An 18,814-nucleotide genomic window follows, 5' to 3' on the forward strand; every position below is an offset into this window, starting at 1 on the left:
CTTCAGTCTCGGCTAGACGAATAAATACCTCTTTGCCAAAGGAGACCCAAGGAGCCACCCCTTTCCATTTGCTAACATCTGTTCTCTGCCACTGGGGAGAGCTTGGCCCATCTCTTCCAGGGCGCTGGGTGGTTTCTGGGATGGGCAGAGAGGCAATTTTAGGCAGGAGCCTGGGCGGAGAGCCTGTGTTCCCACGAGTGGAGACAGCCTGGCTCTGAGTAGTGCTTTGATGGACCAGCTGAGTAGAAGCTGTGAGTGCAGTTCTCTTGAAACAAGCTCCCCATCTCCTGCATGCTCTCCCTGTCGGCACCTGAGCCCCAGAGGTGGCCGTAACCCACACATGCATACTCTCTTCCGCATCCCACGCCGTCTCTGGGCCTCCAGCAGCCCTGCTCACAGCCAGCTCAGCGTCCCCTCCCCTGATGCGGGAACTCAGCTTTGTCATGGGAACGGGGTCCAGCACTCAGCTCCCTCCTTGCTTCTACCCTCACACTCCCAATGCTGGGGCTCCTCCTCCTATTCCTGGGAGGCCCCTCCGCTGCCCTACTCTAGCCTCCCACCTCTGCCACCACTCCGTCTTCCCAATGACCCCCTGGAGCCCTGTTCCCAAGATTTAATGACGCGCTCCTCCATCCGTCCCAGGCCCAGCCGCTTACTTACTCTCCACGGCAAGAGTGATGGGCTGGCTGGTCTTGTTATCCCCGTTCTTGTCATTAACAGCCTGCACGTAGTAGCGGCCTGCGTCGGGAGCCACCGTTGACAGGATGACGAGGGTGTTCTCCAGGGTGATGGCTCTGCGAAGAGGAAAGGATCTGTCTGACAGGGGCCCAGGGGCTCTGAGCATCGGAGGATGGGCACGGGGACAAGAAGCTGGTGGCCCCCGGAGCCCCTCCTCCAGCCCAGCTCCCAGGACCACTGACTGCCTCAACTTCAGCATGCTCTGTTTGCCGAGAATCCCAACATGCTGCCAGGGTTGGGGTCAGACCCAAACCCAGCATGTGCACATAGGTCCGAGACCGTCCCCGTTGAAGCTTCCCAGCCCCCACCCCACACCTGGCCCTGGGCGTCCGAGCCCCCACGGCCTTCTGTCCTCTCCCACATCACAACTTCGATGCTGAGTGTGACCCTCTCTCACCAGGAGGGTCCAACACCAAAGAAATCCATTCAATGGAATGAATGAACGAGGAACGGATGATGAGCAATGATCATGAATTTAGAAATGAAGAGGATCATTCCAGAATCAATGCCTTAACCTAATTCTACGTTTGTTGGGATTGATTCCAAAGCCACAGGTGGCCTGTAACACCGATGACGGGGGTTCCTCTGTCCCCCAGTCCCCTCTCAGGGTGTCAGGTGCTCCCTTCCCGAAGCTGGTCAACAAGGATGGAGACTGGCTGTGGGCTGAGGGGGCAGGAGGAAGGAGGCCAGCTGGGCGGTGGGGTGCAGGTCCCCTCTGCTGGGGTCCCACCATGCAGCCCCGCAGCACCTGGTCTGCAGGCAGGGAAAGGGGCCGGTCCAGGCGGGAAGCTGAGGACCCCATCTGATGCGGGGGAGACAGCCCCAGGAGCGCTGCCCACGCCCGCTCTGCCCGGCTCCCCCTCTCACCCGTTCTCTCGATGACAAACAAAACCATTAGTTTGTCAAGTCTATCTCGGATTTTAATGTGATGTGCCCGAGACAGCTGTTAAACATCCTTAATGTTAGTTTAACAAGGACAGACCCAGTTGAATTCTTTTCAAATTTTCCCATTAGGTGAATGTTACAGAGTTTTAAACAGGCTCTCAAATAAACATCCCCGCTGATGCCTCTCTAGCTGGGCTGTGCTGGTGTCCCCTCTCTCCTGGTTTTGGGGGGGTTCATGGGCTGAGTCTCACACCGTCAGTGGAGCTCTGGGAAGTAGGAAGGGAAAGCCCTCTCCCCCCAGTTCTTGGGTACCCTAATGATATTTTTTGTTTTTTTCTGGAGGAAAACCCCTCTCCAGCTAATGAGCTGATGGAAAGTAAGATAAAGCCAGGCTAAAATATTTTAAAAGTGACAAGCTGGGACAGGAACAGGGACCGTTTCCCTACAAGGAAGTCTCCTGCAGAGGTCCTTGTCCTTTAGTGCAGCTTGTGGGGCAGGCCAGGGTCGGGGAGGAAGGCTGGGCCATGTCAAGGGCCGGGCGCAGCTCTGGAATGAGCTCCGGCCACAGCCTCTAAGGAGCACACATCCTCCTCCATGCTGAGCCTCAGTCTCCACATCTGTGAAGGGGGTAGAAGAAATGCTTGTGAAGATCCCTCCCAGCCCTGAGGTTGAGGGATTCTGATTCCTGCCGCTGCTTCGGTCCTATCTGCATCTGGCCTGAGGCTGTCACCCTCCCTCTCCTGCAGCCCTCACCTGGCCCACAGTCCAAGGTCAGGACTAATGTGATGGGCAGCAGTGCACCTGGACCACTTGACGGGAGCTTCCCACCCTCTCCAACACGGCGACCCTGGACAAGCCGGCTGAATGAAGTCTCTGGAGGGTGGGCACACTGAGCATGGCCGGGCCCCACTCCCCAGGGCACCTGCCTGCCCTGAACCCCCTCTTGCCTCCAGGGAGGGTTCCCATCTCCAGTGCTTTCTCTCCTTAACCAGGAAGAGACCACCTCATCCCCCAACCTGTCCTTTGGTCTATTTTATCCACATTACGACGGATCCTTCTAGGTCAGTGGTTCTCAACCAGGAGGTGCGGGGGAGGGGGGCTTCACCCTCCGGGGACATTTGATAATGTCTGGACAAGTGCTAGTATCACAGCTGTGGGGCTGTGATAGGAACTAGTGGGCAGAGGTCAGGGATGTTGCTAAGTGTCCTACAATGCACCGGACAGCCCACACAATGATTTTTCGGGCCCCAAGCGTGGACTGTGCCGTGGTGGAGATGCCCTGTCCTGGGTGAGATGGCATAGCGGGTGGCAGTTCATCCACGTAAGCAGCTGGGAAGCCAGGTGGGGCAGCGGGGCTGGGCTGGTGGGATATGGCAGAAGGTATGTGCACCATCTCCAAGCTCAGACCCTAAGGACCCCCTGTGCAACTCCTAGGTTCTCCCCTCTGTCAGAGCAGGGCAACTCTGAAGCCCAGGGTTGAGGACGGCAGAGCTCCTACCAGCCGGGGCCCCCGGATGACTGTGGAGGAGCGTCCTTCCCCTCCCTTGCCTCTGCTGGGACTTTAAATGAGCAAAAAAAAAAAAAAAAAAAAAAAATACACTTCTCCGGTGCTAAGTCCCCGGCGTTTGGGGGTCTTGTCTGTAACCGCAGCTGGTGTTGCCTTAACTTGCGCTAGAGGCAAGGAGAACACTCTGGACTGGGGCCCTCAGGACCAGGGATGGAACTCCGAATGTGGCAGAGGGACTTCGAAGCCCTCATGGCCTTTGACCGGCCCTCCCTCTGCCCTCAGCAGGTGGTTACGGAAGGTCCCTGGACTTCCGGCCTTCTGCAGGATGACCACCCCCTCGATAGATGGTTCTGGAATGACCCTGTACCTCACTTCCCAAGCACACAGAGCTGCTTCTGGCACTCAGAAGGGCTTCTGGCCTGCTGCACCCCAGATTCACCCACTCTGAAAGAAGCTGCTGGAATGCTCTTGGGGCATGGAGGTCAGGGTTCAACTCTCGGACAGAGGCGGCGGTACATTTTCCAGCCACACTCTTCGGGCTCCAATTGACTAGATCTTTCCCACTTCCCTCATTGGCCCAGCTCCCACCCCACCTTCCATCCACTCCTATTAAGCCAGCCCTTTTTTCCCCTTGGGTCCATGGGGGCCCAACTGATAATTTAATTAAGAATAAAAGAAATCATCCTAGAACCTGCCCAAAGCCCCCAGCATGTGTCTTTGTTGGGCAGCTTGTCTCCTTTTCAACAGCGAGCCCCAGGGCCGCGGCGAAGTGTGGCTAATCGGCGTCCCTGCCCCGGCAGTGAGAACAGCCTTGCGGAGATAGCGCCCCCCCGTCGGCGCCCCGCACGCCCCTCCGGCTGATAGCACTCAGCAGATACGTATCTCTGGCAAACAGACGCCAGAGAATTTGCTTCCAGGGACCTTTCCTCTCAGCCATGAATATTAATCTGCTGTAATTGCTGAGATACAATCTCCACAGCCTTGTCTCATGTGTTTGGCTGGAGTGTTGGAGCGGGTGGGAAGGCGGCGGGTGTGACCATGAAGGCGGGCATGTGTCTGCACGCCAAGATCATTCTGTCCCAGTGCCAGAGGCTGTTGGCAATGGAAAGGGGGTGAGGACAGAGGGCGGGAGTGAGAAAAGGGGGTGGCAAGGTGTTAGGCGAGGGGCGATGCAAGTGAGGGTGGAGAGAGGTTCTCATCCCCCACAGCGAACACGGTAGAGACGCGTCCACGAGCCCTCCTGCAGCCGCGGCACCTGCTGTGAGCTGTCATGGAGCCGCTCTTGCCTCTGAGTCTGGATGGGGCCTCAGCATCCTTCTCAACACAGTATTCCAGGCAGCCTCTGCCAACCGACTGGCCTGCAGGCTGCCATCATGGATATACCTGGAGCTGCGTGATAACCTCAGAGAAGGGAGTTAGGGAGGGCTCAGGACTCACCTGTCTCAGTACCCATGTGGGGGAGGACCCCCCCTTCTGCAGTTCAGCCTCACTGTCTGTGTTAATGGTAAACTGTGCTCTGCTGGCTTTACTGACCCTTAATGAGGCGCGAGGAAGCCTGAGCCGACTCATACAGCATGAGCCTGTCCACCTGTTAACCTGGGGGGGCGACTCCAATCCTTCCCTGGCTCTGTAGCCACACCCTTTGCCATGTGACTTCGCGGCTCTTCTCACTCAAGAGGCAGAGTTCATCCCCCTGCTTCTGGAGGCTGAGTTCCACCACATGACTTGCTTTGAGCATCGGGATGTTAGCAGAGGCTTGGCAGATCCATGTTTCTGCTTCCTTCCTGCTCCTCTGCAATGGCCAGAAGAAGCCGGGGCTAGCTGGCTGGGGGATGGGACATGCGGAGCAGAGTCCCCCGGCTAAGCTAACCCATCAATAGCCAGCCGACCCCAGGCAAATCAGAGAGCCCAGCCAAGGTCCCGATCTGCACATTCATATGACACATAAATGCTTACTGCTTCTGGTCCCTGGGACCTTTTGTTATGCAGCATTTCTGTATCTGCGGGTAACGGATATAGTCTAGGACAGTGGTTCTCAATTGTGTCTGCATGTCAGAGTCACTGCGGAGCTTTAACCACCCCCCCAAGTGCCAGGGTACACCCCATTTCAACAAACTCAGAATGTGCAGGGGGGAGGATCTAAAGATAAATGCATTTTAAATTGTCCAAACGATTTTAACAGGTAGTCAGGTTGCGAATCACTGTACCAGGACCAATTCTCTATGAGAGCAATCACTTTATCCTTCTTCTCTCCTTGTCTGTGTCCCTGTTGGCACATAATTTCCACATAAGACAGAATTAAGGATCCTGACTCTGGAGTCGGCCAGGTTGGAATCAGCTGTGTGAGACCGGGCAACGTGGTTCAACTCTGGGGGTGGGGGTGGGGGCTCTACCGTCCAGAAAGTGGAGACAAAACCAGCCCCCTCATGGGACTATTGTGAGGGTCGTTCCTCCAACGGCCACTATTTGAGTGTGTGCTCTGGGGACTGAAAGGGGAACGAGACAGAGCGTCTCTCGCGTGGAGGTGCACACCCATCGCGGAGGAGAGGATGATGCGGGCAGTGTGCTTAGCCCAGGCTCAAGGCCACAGCGGCCACTCAAGGAACGACAGCTGCTGTTCGTGCCGGGATGTTACCACGTTATTCTTGTGAGGCCTCTCTCACCCCAGAGGCAAGAACTGTCCATCTTGGCTCCCGCTTCCCTCAGAGACCAGGATGGGCCCCGCCCACAGCTGACCTGTGGCCTGAGGGGACCAGGACAAAGGTGGTCTTTCTTGTTTTCTGGGGAGTGGGGTTGAGGGGGGAGAGCTGGAGTCCAAAAGGAGAGAGCTGGGGCTGGCTCCAGACCCCGAGGCAGGATCGGGAGGGCCGGGAGCGTCCCTGGAGGAAATGCTCTGCCCCTCGCCCTCTGTGAGGTGTTGGCTCCATGGCTCCTGCCCACAAGCCTGGCTGCCACAACCCACGCCCCGGGCCACACAGAGGGGTCCTTGTTAATGCTGAAAGGGCCATGTGTTTCTCTCCCTGCCGGGCCTCCCCAGCCTCCCCTCCTCCAAAACACACAGAGCCACACCCGTACCCCACACGGGAAACGGCCGGGTGGCCACCCTGCCGGGGACATGCCAGCGCCCTCCCACGGATGGGGATGGCTTCTGTCACTGCCTGTTGTGGGTTTCAGTGCTTTGGGAGGCAGCTGAGAGTGGGGCCGACGCCCTGGGGCTCCCCAGGAATGCCACCGAGCTGCTGTGTCCCCAAGTCTTCACACGTGTGTTCCCAGAAAGCCCCTCCTTGTTGGCCACCCTTCTCTTGTCATCCGGGAGGTCCCAGATCCCCTCTCCCACAGGGCGAGCCCCCTGCGTCCCCCTCCAGAGCAGGGCCTCACATGCGGCTGCTGGGCGGGATCTTGCGGCCGTCCCGGAACCAGGTCACCTGTGGCCGTGGGAAGCTGGCGATGCGTGGGGCGCGGATTACAGCTGCTTCTCCATGGGAGACACTCTGGTGCTTCTCGCCTTCCTCAAAGCTGCCCATGTCTGCGGGAGGGAAGAGCGTACGTGTGGGTCAGACTGCCCAGATCCCGTGCTGGGAGTGGTGGTGGCAGGATGGCCGTGGGGAAGGAGGCCGCCAGGCTCAGACCACCCACCCGACCCCATCACGCCACCTTCTAAGCCCATCATTATGACATGCCCTGCTTTGTGCTTTGGGGGTTTACATCCATACATCCATGAACCAATCGATTCATCCAGCAACCACGAAGAGGTTGGTCATTATTTCACACATTTTACAAAGGGAAAAACTGCCCAAACAGGCTCCGAGAGGTTCCTTGACTTGTCCAAGGGCACGTGGCTAGGAAGGGGGCAGAGCCAGGATTTGAACTCAGATCTGAGTCTGGAGTCTGGAGTCTGCCCTACAGGGCAGTCGGGGTTTCAGCGTGAGGAGAAGGGCACATCTTGGGGCTGGTTTCCTAGGTTCTTGGTGGAGGCAAGGTTGGGTACGCTGGGGAGGGTGGGGTCTTGGATGCTCATAGAGTATGGATATGATTTTCCTCCTCTGCCTTGGGCGGGAAGCGTATGAGGCTGCATGCATGTGTGAATGGAAACACCATATTGCTCTTTTAAAAACATGCCTACCCTGCTGGCAGATAAGGAGGGGAACGTTTGTCCCGGCTTTGCTATGCCGGCCTGGAGGGGAAGAGAGCAGCAGAGATGTAGGCAGGAAACTTCTGGTGGCCCACCTGCCGGCTGGAATCGGGGTGGGGTTTGATTCTAGTAGCAGAGGGTTACAACGGGGCACGGGAAGGGGTCTGCGCTGAACGTCATGACTTTTGAACATTAATGTACATCCTTGCTACTCAAAGTGTGGTCCATGGGCCAGCAGCACGGGCACCACCTGGGAGTCTGTTAGAAATACAGAGTCTCAAGCCCCACCCCGACCTACTGAATCAGAACCTGCATCTTCACCAGACCCCCAGTGAAGGGTGTCCATATTCAAGTGTGACAAGCATCACTGTCCCCAACTTGGCCACATACCAGTTAGAAAAAGTGCTGATGCTAAGTTCAAGAACTTACCTGCAGACTTCTGTTTCCACTGGTATGGGGTGTGTGAGCTGGCCATCAGCATTCCCATGTGCAATCAGGTTCTGACCACCGAAAACTGAGCTGCATGTCCCCACTGCCCACTGTCCCCTCCTTGGCCAAGGCGGCCACGTCCCAAGCCACCTGGTCTCCTGCTGCTTTCACTGTTATTTCTCAACCCCTTGAATATCACTGCCTCTTCTCCCTCTCCTTCAACCAGGCATCCCCCAGCCTGGCTAAACCTCAGAATCCCCCGAAAGGGTGGGCGGGACTCAGATGTGGGTATTTCTAAAGCTGCTCAGGTAGTTCCAACATGAGCCAAGGTGGAGAATGACCGTCTGGGCTCAAGCTAGCAGCTCATAGTACTTTGGTGGGTCTCAGAATCCCCTGGGAACCTGGTAGGCCCATAGATTTGTTCCCATCCTTTGCTCCTCCCCAGGGCACGGAAAGGCCCTGCTTTGATGCACCTGGATCTCTGAGTTCTTGATTCGCTCTCTCTAGGACACTGCTGCATGCCAAAGTTTGAGAACCACGGGCCTATCCTCTCTTTTTCCAAAGTCCTGGGTTCTATTCTCCTCCTGGCCCCACTGCCCCCTGGGAGGCCTCCCTTCATCTAAAGGTTTTGACCACAGTCTCTCTACAAAGACTCTCATATCTGCTCTGGCTCTTCTCTGAGCTCCAACACCCCAAACTCGATTTCCAACAGAAATATTGGCATTTCTTACCTCCTTCTTGCTTTCTTCTGTCAATAGCTCCCACCTGCACCTGCCTGCAAATAGCTCCCACTTGCACCTGCCCTGGAGCCTTTTGTGGTGCTTTGCTTCCCTTCCCTGTACCCACAAAGTCCTTTGACTCTTCCTCTGGTATAGCTCTCTCATTTACCAAGCCCCCTGACCCTAGTTCCCACTGGCCCACCACCAAGCGAACCCCGTTACTCCAGCCGCTCTGACCACCCCCCAACAGGGTCTCCATAGGCTTCCCCCCACCCATCATCTCACACTCTTCCTAATTAATTTTTTCTGGACATATGGCTGACTTGCTCAGAAACTTTGGGATCTCCTCATTGTCCCAGGAAAGTCTAAATCCCCTTGCTTGATTCAAGATCCCTCCCTAATCTGACCCCAATCAACCTTTCCCGTCTTAATGCCCACACCACATCATGTGCCCTCCTGCCACGCTGAATTACATCCTGCTTCCCATCTCAGGCCTGTCCTTGTGTGGGGCCCCTGCCTAGAAAGTCTCCAGAACAAGCCATGATTCACCAAGGTGCCATGATTCAACAGCATCCCAGAGGGATCCAGCCAATTAAGGATCGCAAGAAAGAGAATGTGCTCTTGGCATCCTTGTTCTACATTTAGTAGGCAGTAAATGTAATGGTAATGGCTTTGGAGTCAACTCTGAGACTTGAGTTCAAATCCTACTTCTGTCACTTATTAGGCATGACCTTGGGCAAAATTTTGACCTTGCTGAGCTTTAATTTCCTCTTCTGTAAAATGGAGTTATGAAGAGTATGTTCCTCATAGGTTGTAGTTAGGATTAGATGAGATACTACATGTGTGTGTGTCAGGATCTATCTTTATTTATTTATTTATTTATTTATTTGAGAGAGAGAGAATGAGAGACAGAGAGCATGAGAGGGAGGAGGGTCAGAGGGAGAAGCAGACTCCCCGCTGAGCAGGGAGCCCGATGCGGGACTCGATCCCGGGACTCCAGGATCATGACCTGAGCCGAAGGCAGTCGCCTAACCAACTGAGCCACCCAGGCGCCCTGTCAGGATCTATCTTTCCACAGACGGCTGCATCAATATTTATCTCCCATCCAACATGCCCTTCTTATGAATGTGCTGGCAGTGATGGTATATAACTTTCAAGGCTAGGTCATCAAAAGGATGCAGCTTCCCCTTGGATCCATCTCTCTGTCCAGACACATCTACTTGGAATCCAGCCACCATGTTGTAAGGAAGCTCAATCTGGCCCACACAGACATGGGAAGGGTGCATGAAAGGAGGAACTGAGGTCCCCAGAGGACAGCCAGCACCCACATTGGACATGTGAACTGATGTGTGCCTCAACGCCTCACATAATTTCAGTCCCCAGCCTTTTAAGTCTTCCAGCGGAGACCTCAGTCATACGGAGCGGAGACGAGCCATCCCTACTGTGTCTTGTCTAGATCCAAGGCTCACATACTCGGTGAGCCTAATAAATGATTGCTATACACCACTATGCTTTGGGGTAATCTGTTATGCAGACACAGAAACTGGAAGAATATATTAAAGTGCTAAAAATTATATCTAATATTAAAGTATTAGAATCGTATACATTTTTCACAGCTTAGCTGAAACATCGACCTCTTCAGCAAACATTACCCCATGCCACCAAACAGAATTAAAGAACAGAGATTGCTGCACGCTGACCCTCCATTGGATTTCTTCCTAGGTGGACTTCATATGCATGTAATCTCATGCTACCAAGGCTAGCTTGACTCTAATAAATACACATTTTTACTTATTTATTAATTTCCATTACTTGGCTCTGTCTATAAAACATTATGTCAATAAATCACATTGATTTCAGTTCTCACAATAATTTTATCTATTTAAAAAACTTTTCACAGAACTCTGAAGATATATTTGAACAATTTAAAGCAATTTCATGGTAATAGTGTTTCTTTCTCCCCTCTTGAGTTTTATTAGCTCCATTTCATCAGTGAGGAAATTAAAGCTCATGGAGATAGAGTGGCTTATCCAATGTTAAGCAGTCAGGGCTGGGCAGGGCCAGCAATCAAATCTGCGCCCCCGCCCCCCGCATTTCCTCTCTGCTTCTTTCATAACTCATCCCCTACATTAACATGCTTCACACACATTCTTTATCTCTCCCTACCATACTGTAAGCTTCAAGAGGCAGTTGCGTTCATCAGCAAGTCCCTACAAGGCACTCAGCCCTGTACTCTGCACATAGTAGGTTCCTTCTAAATTCACCCAATGCCATCGTACAATGACTCTTACTGAGCCCCTACTGTGGGATGGATGAATGGAGGGTTGGAGGAAGACAGGAAGAGATGAATGGATGGAGAAGGAGGGGATGGATGGAGGAAAGGCGGGCAGGAGGATGAAATGACTATACACGGGTGCAGGTATGTATGTATGAACGGTGAGAGGGATGGAAGGAAGGGCACAGCTGGTCTTGGTCCAAGTTTTGCAGCTGATGTTCTCCTCCACGTTTCCATCCCACAATCTCCCTGCCTCACCATGGCTCTCAGGCCCCCCAGAACCCTCCCAGTCTCTCCACTGCACTGAGTCAAGTGGGCTTCTGGCACCTGCTCAAGGAGCCCCCAGCTCTGCTCACGGGCCCCAAGGCACAGGCATGCACACACTGAACAGCAGCAGCAAGGGGCCAAGGGGGCGTCCACTCAGCCGGTCAGTGCAAAAGGGAGGCTAGAAGGAGGGAGGCCACACACTGGCAGAGCCTGGGGAGCCAGGAACCCCTGGGAAAACTCAAGCACATTAAGGCGGAAACAGATAAGGGTTTTCGCTTATTTCTCTCCCCGAGGCACATGCTTGTTAACACACCGAGTTATGCCTGCAGCGCTGATCTACCTTTCCCAACGAATTCCCCGGAAGAACAAAGAAATGTAAGCCTGGGGCACAGCTGGAAGTGGCCTCCAAATTCCTGATGTCTTTGTTACATCTTAAAAGGTCTTGTGAAGTATGCATCCCACTTCAGAATACATTCATTGCTTTTATTTATTTCTAAAACATTTTTTTAAATCATGAAATATGTCATGCATACAAAAGAATGAATATAATTATATGTATACTTTACAGAAGACTAGAACACTCCCATACCCACCACCCAGCTTAGGGAACAGAACATTAACAAACCTGCCCCCTCCCCCCAAGGTGTCCCCCACCCCAGGCATTCCCCCCTCCCCCACCGAGGTAACTGTTGCCCCCAATGCTGTGGCAATCATGCATGACTTTCCCCCCAAGTTTTGCCACACAGAGATGCATCCCTAAACAATTTAGGGTTAATATAGTTTGGTTCCAAGCCCTTATATGCCTGGAATTATTTTGTATGTCGTTTACCGTGATTTGTTTTTTTTTTTTTTTTTGGGGTTTTTTTTTTTTTTTTTTTTTTTGGTGCTTTTTTTTTTTGGAGCTCCAGCTATGTGCTTACACTTAGTTCAGTCATTGTCACAGCTACCTGGGTGTCCACATGATGAGGTAACACAGTGCACCTGCAAGTTGGGTCTGTTTCCAGCGTTTTGCTGTCCTGCTAAGAACAGTCTCATGCAGATCTTCTGGAGCACAGGGCTAAGACAGTCTCTAGAACATGAGCCTAAGCATGGAACTGCTGGGTCACAGGGTGTGCACACATTAATTTTACGAGATAATGCCAAACTGTTTCCAAATCTGCACCAATTTACCACTTCACACTCCCGCCAGCACTGATGGGAGTTTCTGGCAACTCTTGGTCTTGCCAGACTCGTTGTTTTTTGCCAGTCTGGTGGACATGAGATGGTGTTTCATTGTGGTTTTGTTTATTAGAGAAACAGTGCTTTCTCCCTCCAATCAGATCGTATGATGCCTCTTCCCCCACCAGGCATATTTATTTCCACTGCACTGTGAGTAACATCAAAAGTGCCGACCACTTCTTGAATGCTACCATCTGTCCCTACTGCCCCACTTCCTCAGCTACATCTCCTTCCACTCTCTCCTTCCCTCACTCTGCTCCAGCTACCCTGGCCTCAGACACCCAAGCCTACCACAGGGCCTTTGCACTTGCTGTTCCCTGGCTGGAAAGACCTTATCCCTTTGTGTGACTCATCCTCTTGCTTCCTTTGAGACTCTGGTCAATGTCTCCTCCCCAGATGGCCTCTCTCAGCCACTATATCAAATAGGACCCCTGCCCCAGCCTCCATCCCTCTTAACTTGGCTTCATTTTTCCTTAGAGCACTTTATTTTTCTCCATGGGCCTTCTATGTTCTGCATTCTATCATATATTCACCTTTTAACTTTTATGGCACCCTACTACTTTCCTGAGGGCAGGAACAGGTGTCCCCGTTTTGTCGCCTGTGTCCTTCCCGCCTAGAACAGAGCTCAGCATGCAGTGGGCCTACAACAATAGTTGCTGCACGAGCGAATGAAACAGGCAAAAAGACACGATCATGTTCTCTAGAACTGTAGATGGCCCCTAAATAGTCCACATTCAATGCTCACACTCAGGTTAAGAATTAAGAAAAACGGGCCCATTGGTGGCATCTTGGGCGTCAGTCCCAGCAACAGGCTCGATGCCCTCATGTCCCATCTTTTTTTTTTTTTTAAGATTTTATTTATTTATTTGACACAGAGAGAGACAGTGAGAGAGGGAACACAAGCAGGGGGAGTGGGAGAGGGAGAAGCAGGCTTCCCGCCAAGCAGGGAGCACAATGCGGGGATCCCAGGACCCTGGGATCATGACCTGAGCAGAAGGCAGACGCTTAACGACTGAGCCACCCAGGCGCCCCATCCTCGTGTCCCATCTTGTACAGGTGGCTTCCACACGGGGCAGGGACGCTTTGCCCTGTGGCCTATGGGTGGGCTTGCTGCCCCCAGAATGTGGATGTGGACAGCCAGGAAGGCTCCTTGACCCAGGAAGGCTCTCCTAAACCCCTCAGCCATTCAGCCAGCTTGCTGCAAGCCAGAAATGTATGGCAACTTTAAAGAAACAAAGAACAGACCAGGGGGGTGGGGGTGGGGAGTGCAGGCAGAAAGGGAGCTTTGGTGGCAAAGAAGGGGGGTGGACGTTTTATTGACTTCCTCTTAATTGCTGTAATTAAAAACATGTAAAGAATCTTTTTGTAACGACTTTGCCATTATCATTAGTTGTTAGCACAGCTGCCTTATTAATTTCTCGTTAGAACCCAATTCACAGTCCTCTTTGGGAAGGGGGGTGGGAACCAGAGGTGGGTCTTGCCTGGCCCAGTCCCGGAAGGGGCCTGGAAGGGCAGCATCACTGGGAACCGGCTGCCTGGAGCCCCCAGGGCAAAGCCTTCTGCCCCCCAACCCCGGGATGCAGAAACCCACCAGGAGAGATGAAGGGGTCCAGAGAAGCAGCCATTGCCTTCCCATCCTTAGACCTGTGGGCATCTGTGTGACTGTACAAGAGAGAGGTGGACAGACAGACAGATGCAGGAGGTCTGCAGGGCACACAGCGGGGAGAGCCCCTGGACTGGGACTGGGTGAGCCAGGTGGAAGGTTTATGGAGACACTGCTGTCGGCGTCCTGTGAGGCACGCTGAGTACCCGAGGGGGAGCGCCTCCTTCAATTCTGCATCCTCCGTGCCTCACTTGCCTTATCCTAGCCCCAGCTCCGGAGAGCAGACATGGTGGCTAGGCCAGAGTGAGAAAGGTGAGTTTATTCCAGGACGCAGAGGGGAGAGGAAGCGAAAGCACAGAGAAGTTAAGCAACTTGCCCAAGGTCACACAGGTAGGGAGAGGTGAGCCTGAATTTGAATGGGAGGGGGGTGGGGGGGCGGTTCATGGCTAGACCCTACAGTGTCCTGACAGCGAGGCAGGAGAAGGTGGAAGGTAGAAATGCTGGCTGTGGGACCTTGGGCTGTCCTCTACCTTCTCTGAGGCTCAGTTTCCCCATCTCGAGACGTGGTTTGTACCACATGCCTTCCTGCCTCTCAGACTTGTCCTGGGAACCCACGGAGGAAAGACAGGCACACAATTACACTGAAGGAGGGATCCTTCTGGAGGCTCTGCCGTATCTCCTTTGGCATCTCCTGAGGGAATCTGCGTCTGTTCCAAAAGGTCTTGGGGCACGTGCTCACCCTTCCAGGAGGATGGAGGCCATACTTCTTCCTTTGTCTGCCCCCCTCCCACCCCCCCGCACGCATACACCAGGTGCCCAGAGTCCTAAGCTACTCAGTGCCGAGGCTGGAGCTGGAAGCCACACTTCCTGAGCCCCCTTCCCCGCCATGGCATGGCCATGTTTTAGGCACAAAAGAACCCAGGAATTACTTGTAAGCATTTTCATCTGCTCGCCTCTGCCAACAGCCAAGAAGAGCACGTCACCCCCACCCCGTGGTGGGAGATGGCGTTCATCCTAGGTAGACGCAGCATCCATTTGCGGCGTTATCTGGACATGGGACAGTACAGTCCAGAGCACCCACCGGGTTCCCTGGGAACCCTGACCTCAGCAGCTAACCCCCTCTCTCCCCACCCCCACCCCATTTTGATTTTTCTATTCCTGACCTTAGATGGCAGTGTGGAAAGGGGGGTGTTTTGGAATCGGGCAGCTGTGGGTTCAACTCCTGCTCTGGTACTTCATCACTGTGTGACTTAGGCAGCCTTGTGGGATAAGGATGGGAGAGAATGGTGTGCACTGCCCAGCAACAGGTGGGAAAGAGCGAGGTGGGTGGGGGTGGTTTTGCTAGGTCCCCCTTTCCCCAAACCCAGGATCCTGGAAGGTGTTTTGAGGGGTGGGGGGACAGGTTGGACAGCTAATTCTTCAACTTCCATAACTAGAGAGAGACACCCCCCCAGATGAGACAAGTGTGTCTAGCAAGGGAAGGGATGGGGAGGTGAGTTTCCCTTCTCCATCCCGCCGTGGCCACCGGAGTGGGGTGAAACCATCACTAACTTGTCAGGATGAGTGTTTTTCTCAACTGCCCACTGGAGTCCCAGGGCTCCCCTCACTCCTCTGGCTTGAGGTCCAAAGGGCTGCAAGTAGTGACTTCTCCTTTCGGATGCTATGGAGCAAGGCGTCTCGGTGCGGTTTGAGGAGCGGTTCTCGGGGCTGGCCTGGGGGCTGCAGCTGGCGGTCAGGAATGGGGTGAACCTGGGCCTCCCCACTGCGTTCGGTCCTTCGGGCCCTTCCAGGTACGCCCCTGCTCTCTGCCAGGGACCACCTGTGGCCACATGGGCACAGCTAAGCAGCAGCCCCATAGAACCTGGTGGCAGTGATGGTTGTGACCACGTCCAGAGGCTCCTGAAGCCCGGGCTGACACGTGGCTCTGAGGGGGTAGGGACGCCCCTGTGAGAGGCGGGTGAGGGGCAGACACTGGGCTGACTGCAAGGCCTAGGTGTGACCGTCAGCTCACTGCTCTGCATTTGGCCAGAACAGTGTGTGCCAGGAGCCCTTCCGTTCTGTGGCCTGTTTCTTCTGGCCTTAGCACGATGCTACAGAATATTAATTGCAGCAGTAACGCTCACTGACTGGGCAGGCACTGGCTAGGTGCGTTGGGCACATGAGCTCAAGGAATTCTCTGGACGAGCCTAGACTGTCGGGGACATTGTGTCCTGGATGGCATTTCCAACTGCATGCACACCGACACACACACCTATGTTACCACCAGCGCCAAGGTGAGCAAAGAGGCAGACCAACCTAGGCATGCACATTTGCATGCATACAAGCACACACATCTATGGATATGTGCATGTGCACACACGTGCACACGTGTTCTCTCCCACATGCGGGGGACAAAGCAGCAGACTGATGCACACACACACACTCGCACACACACGCATGAACCCACACGCACGCACGCACACTTGCACACGGGCATATGCATGCACGCACAGTCTCTGGAAGCTGGCCCGGGGCTCTGCCCCTGCCCCGCGGGACTCTGGGCACTGGCTAAATGAAGCTCCCCGGGGAGCTCTCCAGTCGTGACAGTGCCCTGATCCATCATTTTAATTCAGGGCTTTTCTGCTCCTCTGAGTGAGCTGAGTTGCCTTTAGTGCTGATTTATGGAGACAATCCGTCCTCCACTTTTGATTACAGTTGTTTTCCATAATTATTATCAACACTCTTTGCCTCGCTTGAGGTTTCCTTTTAGATTTCTCTCCCCTACTTCTGTTCAAGTAGCAAGCTCTCTCCTGTGCTAATTCAGAGGCGAGCCCCTGTAGGCTCTGGATGAGAAGGTGTCTTTTTTTTTTTTTTTTTTTCTTAAATTTCAAGGCTCACTAAAGCTTTCCACACTCCCATGTCCCACTGTGCCACCTTGGACCTCTGCCCCTGGAAGAAGCCAGAATGAAACAGCCCATAATGAGGTTCATTTCTAGCACACAGCAGCTATTTTAGGATGGGAGGCAGGACTGAGAAGGGGATGCTGAGTCTCAGGGGGAGGGTGTTGATTGGTGCTCTGGGGCCTGGCCCCTGAGATGCACTTGGGATCTTCTGAAGCTGCCTTCCCTCCTTCCATTTGAGAAAGTTCTTCCGGGGACTGGGGGAGGGACTCACAGGGGCCTACACTTAACTGTCTGCTCACCGGGCTCCTCCAGGAACCCAGACTCGTCACCCCCGCCCCTCCCTCTTAGGGTCATGGTGCCACCATGAGGCATCTCCCAACGACTCTGCGGATCAGGGGACCCGCTTGCTGTTACTGCTCCAGCACTGAGCGAGTTGGAGGATGGAAAGGTTAAGGTCATGGGGGGCACCAGGAAGTCTGCGGAGAAGAGTGTCATAGCTGGAGAGATTCAGGTGGGCCATCATGAAGACCCCCAAGTGTGAGGCCCAGCCAACCCCAGAGGAGGCCCTTGAACCAGGTGATAGGGCCCCCTTTTAAAAGAGAAGCAGCTGGTCCCCTGGAAAGAGTGCTGAACTCTGAGCCGGCAGATGTGTGTGTCACTTACCAGCGGTGTAGCCTTGAGAGCACCTGTCCACCACAAAACGAGGGCACTCCCGTGATAGGCAGAAAGGGCCACTGTCAGCACCCAATGAGCATGGAAGGCTACGGCTGGGATTTGGCTCTGCCCAGAGCACGGCGGTGGGTGGGGACCCTGCAGACCCTCTCCCGCTGCACAGACCCTCCTTGCCCCCAAGTCGCCCATCGTACTACTCACAGGCCACCTGGACCTCGGTTTGCCGCTGCAGCAGGGCGCCCATCCGGTTCCGCACGATGCAGCGGTAGAAGCCTGCGTGAGTGCGGTCCAGGCTGGTGATCATGTACCTAGGGTGCAGACGAGAGAGCCAGTGAGCAAGGCAGGCAGGTGCAGGGATGCACATGTCAGACTGGGATCAGAGGGCGAAGGTTGCCAGGTCACCCTCTTCCTGAATGGAGAGCACCAGGGAGTTCTGGATTCTCTGGCCATGTCTTGGAGTCACAGGAAGGTCCCTATCAATAGAAACGTCCCTCCCAAGGGCAACCAGGCTTTAGCTCAGGTGCCTAGGGAGTAGCCTGCATTTTCCCGTGGATGGGAAGTGCTATGCCTGAGCCCTTGACCCTGGCTGGGACCAGGCCTCCTCTGCTGGTCCTCCGCTGGAGGTTGCTGTCTTCCCTTGCCTGCGACTCGCATGACTGGGAAAGGTGGGGGCATTCTATTTTGGCCAGGCCCAGGACTGTACTGTAAATATTAATTGAAATGGATGGGGGTGGCAGAGGCAGGAATGTTCACATGCTTCCCCAAATGCTTTGCATCATCTCACCCTTAACATTCGAGACAGTTCCACTGCAGCTTTATGGAGGAAAAAGGCAGAGCCTTCCGAGCAGGACAGGTTGGCTTTCTGTACATGTGGGCCCTGAGGCCAGGATGCACAAACCCCAGGACCCTTGGGAGCCTGCTCTGGGAGCACGTGACTGGCCCAAAGGGCAGCAGAGTCTGGTGTTGGGGGAAAGGTAGCTGGAGAGCAGGTGTGTGGGGCACTGACCTGGCTGAGAGGCAGGGAGGAGGCCAGGCCAAATCGGGGAGAGGGGCTTCTGGCAGGTAAGACACGGGCAGGTGGTGCTCTCTGGTATGGAGGGGGCTAGTTCCCCTGGTAGCCCCTCTGTGATCACCTTTTCTGTCCCTGGCCAGTGGATGGCCCAGTAGGAACCTCAGAGGATCAAGGGGCTTGTGCCTAGGACATCCCCCCCATCCTTGGGTGTCCGAGGGTTTGCCCAGCTGACTTGGTGGACAAGCTCATTGCCACCTGCCTCTAGGCTATGCCAACCCTGGGACAGAGCAACCTTATTCTCAAGAGTTGCTAAGTTTTCTTTTACACAAGTTCCAGCCGGGGCTCACCACCACCACCAGCATCACCATCTCCACTACCACCATCAGCACCACCATCACCACCAACACCACCATCACCACTATCATCACCACCACCACCAACAACAACACCTCCATCACCACCATCACCACCACCA

General features: G+C 54.3%; 1 protein-coding gene across 1 annotated transcript in view; it reads right to left on the bottom strand.

Annotated features, from left to right (window-relative positions):
• The window catches only part of SDK2 (sidekick cell adhesion molecule 2), a 251,364-nt gene that overhangs the window by 85,069 nt on the left and 147,481 nt on the right, over positions 1-18,814 (bottom strand). Inside the window, exons 3-5 of the mRNA XM_032429331.1 lie at positions 17,529-17,635; positions 6,509-6,656; positions 661-794 (exon numbers count right to left, since the gene is read on the bottom strand). Coding sequence (XP_032285222.1) covers positions 661-794; positions 6,509-6,656; positions 17,529-17,635 — 389 coding nt within the window. The remainder of the gene's footprint in view (positions 1-660; positions 795-6,508; positions 6,657-17,528; positions 17,636-18,814) is intronic.

Source organism: Phoca vitulina, unplaced genomic scaffold, assembly GCF_004348235.1.
Source record: "Phoca vitulina isolate PV1807 unplaced genomic scaffold, GSC_HSeal_1.0 scaffold41, whole genome shotgun sequence".
NCBI lineage: Eukaryota > Metazoa > Chordata > Mammalia > Carnivora > Phocidae > Phoca > Phoca vitulina.